Genomic DNA, 13,192 nt, shown 5'->3' with positions numbered 1-13,192 from the left:
GATCAGCATATTTCTCCACCCTCATAGAAAATAACAAGCATAATCCTAGATTGTTAGTTCAGAATGCAGCAGCAAGAGTCCTCACTAGATCTAGGAAATATGACCACATCACCCGTGTTTTAATCAGTCTACACTGGCTCCCAATTAAATCTTGCATTGATTATAAAATACTACTACTGACATATAAAGCACTTAACGGTCTCGCACCGCAGTATCTGAGTGAACTTCTGTACCAGTATGATCCTCCACGCCTACTTAGATCAAAAGGTGCTGGCTATCTGTTGATTCCTCAAATAATGAAGACTACAGCAGGGGGCAGATATTTCTCTAATAAAGCCCCGCAGTTATGGAACAGCCTTCCTATCAGTGTTCGGGACTCAGACACAGTCTCAGTGTTCAAGTCGAGGTTGAAAACTTATTTATTTAGTCAAGCCTTTTATCAGTAGATTTTTCTTAGGTAAAGGCTCAGATCTGGAGGGAGCATGGATATAGAGTTTTTGGTGAACTGGTATACTTGTATGCTGTCGTCCCCTCACATTCACACGTTCACTCGGGTTTGTTGACGGTGGTGTGGTGGGTCGTCTCTTATCCCAGGGATCCCTCATGTCTGTGTTACCTTCTGGTTCTCACTTTTAGTTATGCTGCCATAGCGAGTCTTGCCGGAGTCCAAACTGCACAGTGACATTAACTTTCATACACCAATAGGGACACTTAATAATCCATATCCTTCTCTTCCCGTCACCCTCTTCTCTCTCTCTCTCTCTCTCTCTCTCTCTCTCTCTCTCTCTCTCTCTCTCTCTCTCTCTCTCTCTCTCTCACTCTCTGTCGAGTTAAACATGCTCCTCAGGCTCCAGTGACCACTGTTCCTGCCCCTCTCCCCTCCGTGGATCTTCACACTTCTGTGCGGCTTGGGACGGTCTCTCATCGGCGCCTTGGGTGGTTCCATGTGGTTCCGGAGTGGAGCGGGTGCTTTGGGGGTGGATTGGACTGTGGTTGGTGTCGGCAGTCTGCTGCGCTGGCTCGGGAGTGCGGTTTGCTTCTGGTCGTCGTCGCTGTACCCTGCAACATTGTATATCTGCTTCAAATGGACGTTTGGTGCGGCCCAGATGAGGATGGGTTCCCTCTTGAGTCTGGTTCCTCTCAAGGTTTCTTCCTTATGCCATCTCGGGGAGTTTTTCCTTGCCACAGTTGCTAATCAGGGACAAACATACTTACAAAGAACATATTTACGTTTAATCACCACATTATCTGTGTAAAGCTGCTTTGAGACAATGTTCATTGTTAAAAGCGCTATACAAATAAAAATGAATTTAATTGAATTGAATTAACAATACCTGTCACGGTCGTTGGTAACCAGGGCCTCGATCGATCCGGTATGAATTTCTGATTCGTGATCTACCTATTTGATTTGGCACATGTTTTACGCTGGATGGCCTTCCTAAAGCATCCCCATGTATCCATGGTTGGGAATGGAACTAAGAGTGTACTGGCTTGTGCTACCCTAATGGCTGGGTTATGAAGTGGCCCGTGAATGTATAGTCCAAAGAAGACATTCTTAAGTGGTCAACTTTTTTACATGTACAGTAAACATTTATCTGTAAAATACATGATCTTTACAGAATCTTAAACCGTCTGGTTGTCATGGAAAGAGATGGAAAGAGTTCATATTATTGTACTTCTACATTGTCTATGCAATATCATTCTGCCATGATATACAATGGCATTTAGTCTAAATCTATTATACTACCACACCTTAATGCAGTGTGCACAAGAGACTTTGCATATTATTTGAGCACTTACACATCCACCAAAACAGCAGTTCAAGCAGGTGGTAGCTAAGTGAGATTGGACCCATAATTGAAAGCTCATGAGTTTGCACTGCCAAGCTACCACTTCTGGGCCCTTAAGCAAGGCCCAGTTAAGAGCTAAGGCTAAGTAATGGCTAACTTGGAATGATGTATTAAACCAAGCACATTAACATAATGTAATTTGTTTATAGCTGTAAAAATGCAGAAAACAAATCACCTCCTGGTTTAAGAATTTGACAATGCCATGGTAGAATTATAATTAAGTCGCTATGGAAAAGGGCATCTGTCGAATGCAACGAAATGTAAATAGTACTACACCAGGTAGATGGATAAACAATATATTTATTTAATTTAAAGGTCGAGTTTGTTTGGTTATCACCAGTTTGTTTTTAGAATAGATTTCAATCTTCATCAAGGGCCTGAACCTGCCATCCACATTCCACAAGCAGACAGTGGTTGCGTTGCGAAACAATCACACAAGCCTACACTGGCAAACACACATTCTGCAATAAAGATTAACCCAGAACACAATCTCCAAAATCTGCCCTTTGCCAAAATGCAGACTCTAAACCTTCCTGGTTACAAGATGGAAAAGGGTTAGACTAAAATTAGTGACGCTTCAGTTCCTGATGTCTAAGCTGACAATATTATTACATTCTCCCAGACTTTGGGATTTTTGACCAAGGCCAAGAATTTGCCAGTTTAATTTTACATGGATTCTGGTAAATAGTGTTTAAAAAAAGAGACACAGGGACAGGAAATGGATGATATCATGAGTACTAAAAGAAATAAGGTCACCAGGAACATGGAAAGTAATGGTCCTGAGGGTGTGCTGCACCCCTGCCTTTGAGAATTCTTTAATATGGAAGTTGTGTCAGGATTATGGACAGGGACAATGTATCCCATGGTCCATTGCACTCTATTGTGCACTATACTGAATACCATGTCGTTTGTTTGCATACCTAATTCACGTTTACTGTTATTAGCATTTTCTTTTGTTGTTAATGACGTCCTTCATTGTTTTCCCATAGTCCACTTTCAGGTTACTATTTTCTCTATTCTGTCTATTTGTTTTGTGGTTACACTCCTTTCATATATAAATGTTAAGTAAACATCTCCATCAACATCCCATATCAATAATTATATTCTTGTCATTGTAATACAAAAACGTCTTTAATCCGCATATAATTAAGCTTATATTATTAAACTGGGAACTGAGAACAGTTATTAAACTGGGATATTTGTATGCTGTCGTCCCCTCACTTTCACACGTTCACTCAGTTTTGTTGACGGTGGTGTGGTAGGTCGTCTCTTATCCCAGAGTCTTGCCGGTCTTTCATACAACAATAAAGACAGATATTAATCCATATACTTCTCCTCCTGTCACCCCTCTTCTCACCCTCTCTCTCTTTCTCTCTCTCTCTCTCTCTCTCTCTCTCTCTCTCTCTCTCTCTCTCTCTCTCTCGGTTTTTTATCAATGCCTTGGGTGGTTCCATGAAATTCCGGAGTAAGAACCAGAGTTTTGAGGATGTATTGGACAGTAGTTAATGTCAACAGACTGCTACACTGACTCATGACTATATTTTGCTTCTGATCATCATCACTGCACCCCGCAACATCGTATATCTGCTAGGAATGAACATTCGGTGCAACCCAGATGAGGATGGGTTCCCTCTTGAGTCTGGTTCCTCTCAAGGTTTCTTCCTTATGCCTTCTCTGGGAATTTTTTCTTTGCCACAGTCACCACTGGCTCACTCATCAGGGACAAACTTACTTATAAAGAACATATTCCCTTTTAATCACCACATTATCTGTGTAAAGCTGCTTTGGGACAATGTTCATTGTTAAAAGCGCTATACAAATAAAAATGAACTGAATTGAATATTATGTATGAGTCATGGTCACTCAACTGTTACTACAGGAATGATATCGTATTTAATCAAGCACATTCATATAAATGTAATTTATAATAATTATAAATGTAACACAATGGCAGAAAAAACTATTTGAAAATAAACTGGATGCGATGCCATAGCACATGCCACATGTATGTTATTAAAATGCCAGCATTCCCAAAGTAGCCCACCTTCCCGTGTACCTGGGGATCACCATATGCCTTTTCAGACATATTCTGTTGCACACAAACATGACATTTAGCATTAATACAGACAGGCTCTATATTAGAAATGGCAGAAAGGCTATAAATAAAAACCAGATGGCGTGACTTGGTCACGTCCTATTTTAGAGAGTACAGCTTGTAAAAGGATTATTGCAGGACACATGCTGTTTCAGGTTTTAATGCTCTCTGAGAAGCTTTCTGTATTGGTAGGGGTCATAGTACAGGAAATCTTTCATTAATAACCCTGGGGAACAATTGGAACAACGCTGGAAACAAAACAAATATCTGAAAATCAAATATTACACTAAAACTTAAACACGCGATTATTCCATGTGTTGTTAATCGAAGCTGACTAAATGATTATCATGATTAACTGTTCTGAATGTATCTTAAATTAATACTTTTCACATTTTTTATACTCTAATCAAAATGGCCATGGGGAAATATCAATGCTTTATACAAATCTATGTTTATTATTATAGACTAGAGCATAAAGACAAAATATTTTTTTAAATGTTTTAAAGTATTCATAGTGTTTTAAATTATGCAAATCATCAGGACACCAAATGGAACTTTTGCTATGTTTCCACACGGATGGTTTTAATTGCCGGATGTGTGCTTTGGTGTTTAATTTGAGACTTGGCTCATCAGTAAAACAAATGTTTAGTGATTTAAAACAAAAAATTCAGGCGGAGTTGATAATAATTTTTTTTTATATCTGAATGAATAAATGTGTATTGCGTTGATGGTTTAATTTCGCCTCTTTTACATTTATTTATTGATATTTAAAAAAAATAGTAAAGCAAAAATGCGCACTGTGTGTTAATAAAATTAATTCACGTAATTAGCATGTTAAAATTGACGGCCCTAATATTTACACACACACATATATATATATATATATATATATATATATATATATATATATATATATATATATATATATATATATATATATATATAATTATATATACTGTATATATATATATATATATATATATATATATATATATATATATATATATATATATATATATATATATACACACTATATATAATTTTTTATATGTACTTTAGCAATTATTTTATATATATATATACAGTGAGGAAAATAAGTATTTGAACACCCTGCTATTTTGCAAGTTCTCCCACTTAGAAATCATGGAGGGGTCTGAAATTGTCATCGTAGGTGCATGTCCACTGTGAGAGACATAATCTAAAAAAAAAATCCAGAAATCCCTAAATATATGATTTTTAAACTATTTATTTGTATGATACAGCTGCAAATAAGTATTTGAACACCTGTCTATCAGCTAGAATTCTGACCCTCAAAGACCTGTTAGTCTGCCTTTAAAATGTCCACCTCCACTACATTTATTACCCTAATCTAGATTCACCTTTTTGAGTTCGTTAGCTGCATAAAGACACCTGTCCACCCCATACAATCAGTAAGAATCCAACTACTAACATGGCCAAGACCAAAGAGCTGTCCAAAGACACTAGAGACAAAATTGTACACCTCCACAAGGCTGGAAAGGGCTACGGGGAAATTGCCAAGCAGCTTGGTGAAAAAAAGTCCACTGTTGGAGCAATCATTAAAAAATGGAAGAAGCTAAACATGACTGTCAATCTCCCTCGGACTGGGGCTCCATGCAAGATCTCACCTCGTGGGGTCTCAATGATCCTAAGAAAGGTGAGAAATCAGCCCAGAACTACACGGAAGGAACAGGTCAATGACCTGAAAAGAGCTGGGACCACCGTTTCCAAGGTTACTGTTGGTAATACACTAAGACGTCATGGTTTGAAATCATGCATGGCACGGAAGGTTCCCCTGCTTAAACCAGCACATGTCCAGGCACGTCTTAAGTTTGCCAATGACCATTTGGATGATCCAGAGGAGTCATGGGAGAAAGTCATGTGCTCAGATGAGACCAAAATAGAACTTTTGGGTCATAATTCCACTAAACGTGTTTGGAGGAAGAAGAATGATGAGTACCATCCCAAGAACACAATACTCTGAAGCATGGTAGCATTAAGCATGGTAGCATTATGCTTTGGGGGTGTTTTTCTGCACATGGGACAGGGCGACTGCACTGTATTAAGGAGAGGATGACCGGGGCCATGTATTGCGAGATTTTGGGGAACAACCTCCTTCCCTCAGTTAGAGCATTGAAGATGGGTCGAGGCTGGGTCTTCCAACATGACAATGACCCGAAGCACACAGCCAGGATAACCAAGGAGTGGCTCTGTAAGAAGCATATCAAGGTTCTGGCGTGGCCTAGCCAGTCTCCAGACCTAAACTCAATAGAGAATCTTTGGAGGGAGCTCAAACTCCGTGTTTCTCAGCGACAGGCCAGAAACCTGACTGATCTAGAGAAGATCTGTGTGGAGGAGTGGGCCAAAATCCCTCCTGCAGTGTGTGCAAACCTGGTGAAAAACTACAGGAAACGTTTGACCTCTGTAATTGCAAACAAAGGCTACTGTACCAAATATTAACATTGACTTTCTCAGGTGTTCAAATACTTATTTGCAGCTGTATCATACAAATAAATAGTTAAAAAAATCATACATTGTGATTTCTGGATTTTTTTTTTAGATTATGTCTCTGACAGTGGACATGCACCTACGATGACAATTTCAGACCCCTCCATGATTTCTAAGTGGGAGAACTTGCAAAATAGCAGGGTGTTCAAATACTTATTTTCCTCACTGTATATATATATATATATATATATATATATATATATATATATATATATATATATATATATATATATATATCGCATACAGAGTAAGCTTAGATTCCTATTTTTCCTTAAAACTTTTTTTTTACTTATACACTAATTATATTTTTACTTTTGTACTTAATAATAAAGGAAGCTGGATGTATTATTACTTTTTCCACTGCTTTAAACTAGCCCACACACACACATGCTTTAGGAAATATTCACAGCCTGTAGGAAGCCTATACCTATGATGTCATTTCATTCATGGAACCTCCCCGGTGTAAAACACTTGGTTTTTCTATTTTCTTCTCTGTTCTGCTACTGCTGGAGACGTACTCAACTATGGATTTTAAAGTAATGGGGGAGGAATGTTAGCTAACGTCACACACAACCTCTTTTATTAGGGTCAGCAAGTGGAGACATGGCTAGGGGGGGGGGAACACAAAGTGGAAACAGGCCTGGAAAACAAGCCTTCTACTGTATACTGCTGGGCCTGAGATTACCACTGAATGGTAGCCACTGAAGCCAATGTATGGGCTGGTTTACATTTAGTACTAGTTTAAATTTAGCATGTTGATTAGGTAATTTATGCATAAATGGCCAGGGGAACCAGGCAAATATAATCAGAGTCAACCAACCACCCCAACCAAGTTAAAAGCTTAGCTTGAAATTTCAAGTGTGGAATTCTATGAATATCGTCCACTAACCCTCAACAAAGACAATGAAACTTCTGGTCAGTAAATATAATAACTAGGGCCCTTTTCTAATTAAGTGTGAAAATGTTTTACGCCAGGACACATGGGCTTTGTTCAGGGGCCCTATAGTGGCATTTTGGTGTGACCAGGATTTAAACTCACAACTCTTGGACCCAAAGTCCAATGCCTTAACCACTAAGCTACCACCTTTGAACAGGAAACAGGAAGTAAGACAAAATCTCAGGGTAATGCACCGATTCCACCAAAATTGCTATAATACAATTAATAACACAAGAAACTAATTGAAAACTTTCCACAGTTTTTAGCCTTGTTCCAAAATGAGATAACAGGAGATAACAGGTTAAGCTTAAAAGTTACAATCCACATAATTTCCTTTAGTCCCTATCTTCTGATAGCTAAAGGGTTAGGAATTTAAAGCAAAAGAATTGGTGTGCTAATCTGCCTGTGTGTCAAATCTTCAATTCAAGCTTTTAAACTTTATCTATACGATTTAACTTTCATTACTTGTCTGGACCTTGTTGTGAACACCAAAATTAGCATTTAGGCCAATCTGTCAATTATCCTAATTTGATTAGCAATAAGTGGGATGGAAGCTTCTCAAACTCCTCATGAAAACACATTTATGCATGTTTCATTAAGAAAACCACATTGAAGTCCACTGTGAACCCTGAAAGAGCAACAAAGGTTTTCTGCTAGATGAATAAACAGGAAAAGTCATTGAGTGCTGACAGCTGGAAAGCACTGTTTTTTACTGATAACTCCAGAATTATCACATGGTGGTGGGCAAAAGTTTGGCCTGAGTCAGGGCAATCAGTGTGTTGGAGAATGTCAGAAAATCAGTAAGATACAAGTCAAGAGGTGGTAGCTTTCCAACAATTAAATTGTGTGGGTATAAATGCACATTTTTGCAATTCTTGAAAAATATGAATATCTGGCTTACACATTATTGCAATGCTATAGCTTCGCTTTAGACTTTCTAAATTAAAAACAACTCAGCGTACTGCCACAAAGTCCCACCATTTTTACACTGATTTGATTATATTGCTATACCAGGAATATGTTGTGCCACAGTTTAGCATGGTTGAGGAAACTGGTAAATGTTAGCACATAAAAATAAGCAAACAACACAAAGTAAAAAGAAAATCCATGTTCAATTTTGGGTCAACTGAGAAAGTATCAAACATTTTTCACATAACAGAATGCATATATTTATATATTTTGTTTGCTTATTTTTATTTTTATGCAAACTTTTATTTCTTTATTTTAATAAAGAAATAAAAGACATTAGACAACCCATTTGTACACTTACATTACAGGGACTTTGTACATAGATTACATTTTTAATCTATTGGTATAAGTGATTTTTGTTTTTTTTACCAAATACTACAGCCAGCACCAGTCACAATTAGGTTTACCTTGTTGGTCTGCCAGTGATGCGCTGGAACACCACACACACTTCCAGTCTTCACCACTTGTGATTCCTATTCAAATAGTAATCCAAGCATAAGTCGCTTTCAAAGGATTTTGTTGCCGGGCCATTCAGAACAAGAACCTCCTATGTTCTATGGTTGCTGTTAACCAAGCTGTCGGTATTGTTACTAATACACATAATTTACTTATATAAAAAATGTTTTGCTCTATAATTCTTACGTTTTGTAAAACTGCTTTGAGATAATGTCCATTGTGAAAAATACTAATCTCTTCAGTAGATGTGCTACTCCCTACTGCAGACAAACTAAACACTACTGCAGATGTAGCACTCCTTATTGCAGATGTACTAATCCCCAATGTATATATACTAATCCCAACTGCATACATATTAATCCCTGCTGCAGATGTACAAATCCCTACTGAAGACATTCTACTCCCTAAAACAGCTCTACTACTCTCTACTGCAGATGTACTAATCCCTAATTTAGATGTAAATGTATGCACAGTGATTACAATTCATTCATTCATTCATTCATACATTCATTCATTTATTCATTCATTTATTTATTCAATCATTCATTTATCTTCAGGCAGTGCTTTATCTTGGGCAAGGTCGCAGTGGATCTTTAGCCTAACACTGGTCACAAAGTGAGCGGATCCCCCCCCCCCCCCCACCCACCAACCCCGGATGAGACACCCGACAATTTCAGGGCACCACATTCACACACATTCACACAAGCAGGTCATAAATGTTATTTAAACAGTGGAAAAAGAACCAAAGAACCCAGATTTGATCATATTTCACTAAATGATCATTTAGTTGTCTATTATATAATACTTCAACCATGTTTACAAGAAACAGCTGCAGTTATGACATCGCTTCCTGTGTGCGACTGTTTTCTTTTCTACCTGGACAATATCCTTAAATGCGTCTAAAATGTTTTTACTATTTCAACTCTAATACAGATAAAACGATTGAAATAAAAGATATACTGGTATAAAGTTTCTAACAATACGCACGTATCCACACTGGGACAAACTACGCAGATTACAGTATGAGGTAATGGCATGTTGAGCGAGACAGACGGAATGATTCATTGCACTGTGGAAACTGTGGTGTGATTCCTCGAGGCAAAAGCCGCTTTTTTCCAGCCATGTAATAAGATGTAAGAATTTGCAGGTAATTCACAGTACCACATTTTTGTGGATTTCAAAAGATCAAAAAAGCTAGTGATTAAAAAAAAATCTTGTAAAATCATCCCTTCATTCCTGTATCACCTTTTCATTTCAAACCAACTGCTTATTTGTGATGCCCCGTATATATAAAAAGGACTCTATATGATGCACAAGACTGGCATCTTTTATCCCAGAGCAGGTGAAAAGCCTTTTGGGTTCTTTGATCCGCCTGCATTTGCGCTACACAGCGCCAAAAACAACCAATCAATGACCACAGAAGCTTTGGACATAAATATCACCCATTCATAAACGAGGACAAGGTGGAGCCTTTCCGTTTCGGGAAAGCAAACATGATACAAGAGGGGAAACAAAATATTTGTTTGAATAAACCTGACGTGAACAGGAGATACACTGAAACTTCGTCAAGGGAGGAACAGTTGGCATCTGTGACAAGTTTCTACCTTTCCAGAAGTGTCATTATGGCAGAGATGTGGATATTTAAAGGCCTGTTTGAGGCTGCGATGCTAAAGGAGAGGTAGAGGGTTATACATTTCCCAGAAATATTATTCTGAAAATACTGTTGTGCGGTTTTTTGGATGTCCTTTGAAACAAGAATGCGTCTGATCTCAGTCTGCCACGAAGGTCAAAGCAGCCTTCATCTGCTCTGTGTGTGTGTCTGCGTATGCGATTTAATTAATAGGGATGCGATTTAATTAATAGGGATGCTGACAATATATATATATATATATATATATATATATATATATATATATATATATATATATATATATATATATATATATAGTCAACATTTTAAATGTATTAAAAGATATGATTGGAAAAAAAAGATTTTTGATTATCAAACCAAACAATATCAGAAGTTGTCACTGAAATGAATGCACATTCGGTGCCACCCAGGTTCCCTTTCGAGTCTGGTTCCTCTCAAGGTTTTGTCCTTATGCCATCTCAGGGAGTTTTTCCTTGCCACAACCGCCACTGGCTCGCTCATTAGGGATCAACATTATTACGAACTAACTTATAGCCGTTTTTTTAAATATACACTCTTTTATATATTTTTATATAAAATAATATATAATATATAACAGATAATACCTCTTTATCTGTATAAATCTGCTAAAAGACAATATCCAGTCATACAAGTGCTCTACAAATTAAAATGAATTAAAATGAATTAAAGTTTAACAACCTAGCGAAGGGGTTTTGCCCTTACCTGTGATATAGACACATCTGATCATATAGTCCTGCTCTATGTCATACTACAGATTTTTCTTTAGGCCTTCCAGAGATTTTTAAGAAATTCTGTCACATATATTAGATTAGATTAGATTAGATTAGATTAGATTAGATATTTATACTGTGTGTGTGTGTGTGTGTCTGTGTGTGTGTGTGTGTGTGTGTGTGTGTGTGTGTGTGTGTGTGTGTGTGTGTGTGTGTGTGTGTGTGTGTGTGTGTGTGTGTGTGTGTGTGTGTGTGTGTGTGGTTATTTATGCACAAATGCAACTTTGTACTCGAGTGCACGGGCTTGTTGCCACTAAAAAGTTAAAGGTTCACTTATTCCCACCAAACAAAAAAAAAAAAAAAAAAAAAAGGGGAAAGAATAATCAGTATGCACAATTTAGTGGAATCTGTTTAAATGGTTTAAACAGGAAAACAAGACTGACTTGATCAGACATTTTACAGTTTTTGGCAGACACCCTTATCCAGAAGACTTATTCATATAACTGAGCAGCTGAGGGTTAGGGGGCCTTGCTCAAGGGCCCCAGCAGTGGGGGTTTAGTGGGGGTGGGATTTGAACTCCCAACCTTTAGTTTACAACAGTTTAACCATTGAACTACCACCTACCACACAGGGATGTTATTTAACCTGGAATGTGTTTTAAAACACATCATTGTTTTAAAACATAATTTATTAGACCCTCATCTTGTTTTAGATCATTCCTTTATCCATATATTGAAATTCTCTGACGTTACCTCAATCATCAGCATTAACGACGACAAAAACAGTTACATGTCCCTGATCTCGTCTTCTGTCCCCTGACCTGTGTATTTAAGAGTCTTTAAAGCTCTATGATCCATCAGAATGTGGGAAGTGGGGCACTGATAAAAATAACGTGCATGTTCTTTAGGGGTCTCTCAAAGATGCAAAACGTGCTAGACCCCAAGAGAAACCAGGCTGTGTAGGATTATTTTCTATTCATCTACTTAAACGATCATCTACCATTTCTTTTTTTTTACCTTGAGGTACGCGAGCTGAAGGTAGTGGTATGGGATCCTCCTATTGAAGTCTTGGGTCACATCAGAGCTCACTTTATGGATGGATGGAGGTCCGAGTTTTCTTTGCAGGCAGTCGTTGAGACATGCTGCTCTCCGCAAAATCGCATCATACAACCGGAGATCGGTGACGGTCTCAGTCGCAGTCGGAGTCCAAATCACATCGAGGTCGTTCTGATCCCTGCACTTGAGTCTACAGCGGATCTTGGTGTCTCGCACTCGGGCGAAGTTCTCCAGCGCTTCCTCCATGTACCGCACCACGTCCCCGTAATCGCCGCGTCGTAACGCCTCCACTCCGCGGTCGTAGAGCTCGTCGTACGGCTCGAGCGTGGCTCCGGACAACAACGCGAGCGTGCGCGCGACAAGGGCCAGAGTCGCACATGATCCCAGAAAACCGACGACCATCTTCTGTCCAAAAATAATAGTCTCAGTCTCTGGATCCTAAAGGTGACACGACTGGTTTGGGGGTCACGAGTGTAAGACGCGCACAAGCCCAAGTCGCAGCCCCTCTCTGAGCGCTTGATGGTGGTCCCACAACCGGCGACTTTTGGGTCACGTCGCGTCTCCTGTTGAATCAAATGAACTCCTCCCCTAGAAGTAGGAAACATACTACAGCTGTGGACTACACTACTGCACAGTATGCAGTAGGGAAGTATGCGATCTTATTAAGGCAAAAAATAAAACCGTTATATTTCCATATGCATAAAAATACTTTAATAATTATAGAATGATTTCGGTGTTGGGGTCACACAATACCTCTCACTCCAGAGACTCGAGGTCAAACATTAAATTTTTTATTTTATTGATTTGACATCTTTTGCTTTTTCATTCAATACAATTTTATTTGTACACTTTCAGCAAGGGACATTGTCCCAATGTAGCTTTACAGACTTTATAAACAGTTTATAACATTTGTATATAAAAA

General features: G+C 38.4%; 1 protein-coding gene across 3 annotated transcripts in view; it reads right to left on the bottom strand.

Moving 5' to 3' along the window:
• Positions 1 to 12,855, bottom strand: part of p3h2 (prolyl 3-hydroxylase 2) — a 37,495-nt gene extending 24,640 nt beyond the window's left edge. For all 3 annotated transcript variants that reach the window (XR_014536285.1, XM_083558160.1, XM_083558161.1), the window contains exon 1: positions 12,232 to 12,855. Coding sequence is in view for 2 of the 3 variants with exons in the window: in XM_083558160.1 (XP_083414286.1) it covers positions 12,232 to 12,672 (441 nt within the window). In the remaining variant the exon portion in view is untranslated. The remainder of the gene's footprint in view (positions 1 to 12,231) is intronic.
• Between the last annotated feature and the right edge of the window lie 337 nt (positions 12,856 to 13,192).

Source organism: Silurus aristotelis (genome assembly GCF_946808225.1).
Source record: "Silurus aristotelis genome assembly, chromosome: 13".
In the NCBI taxonomy this organism is placed as follows: Eukaryota; Metazoa; Chordata; class Actinopteri; order Siluriformes; family Siluridae; genus Silurus; species Silurus aristotelis.
The sequence above is the reverse complement of the archived record's forward strand: the minus strand, read 5'-3'. Positions and strand labels throughout refer to the sequence as shown.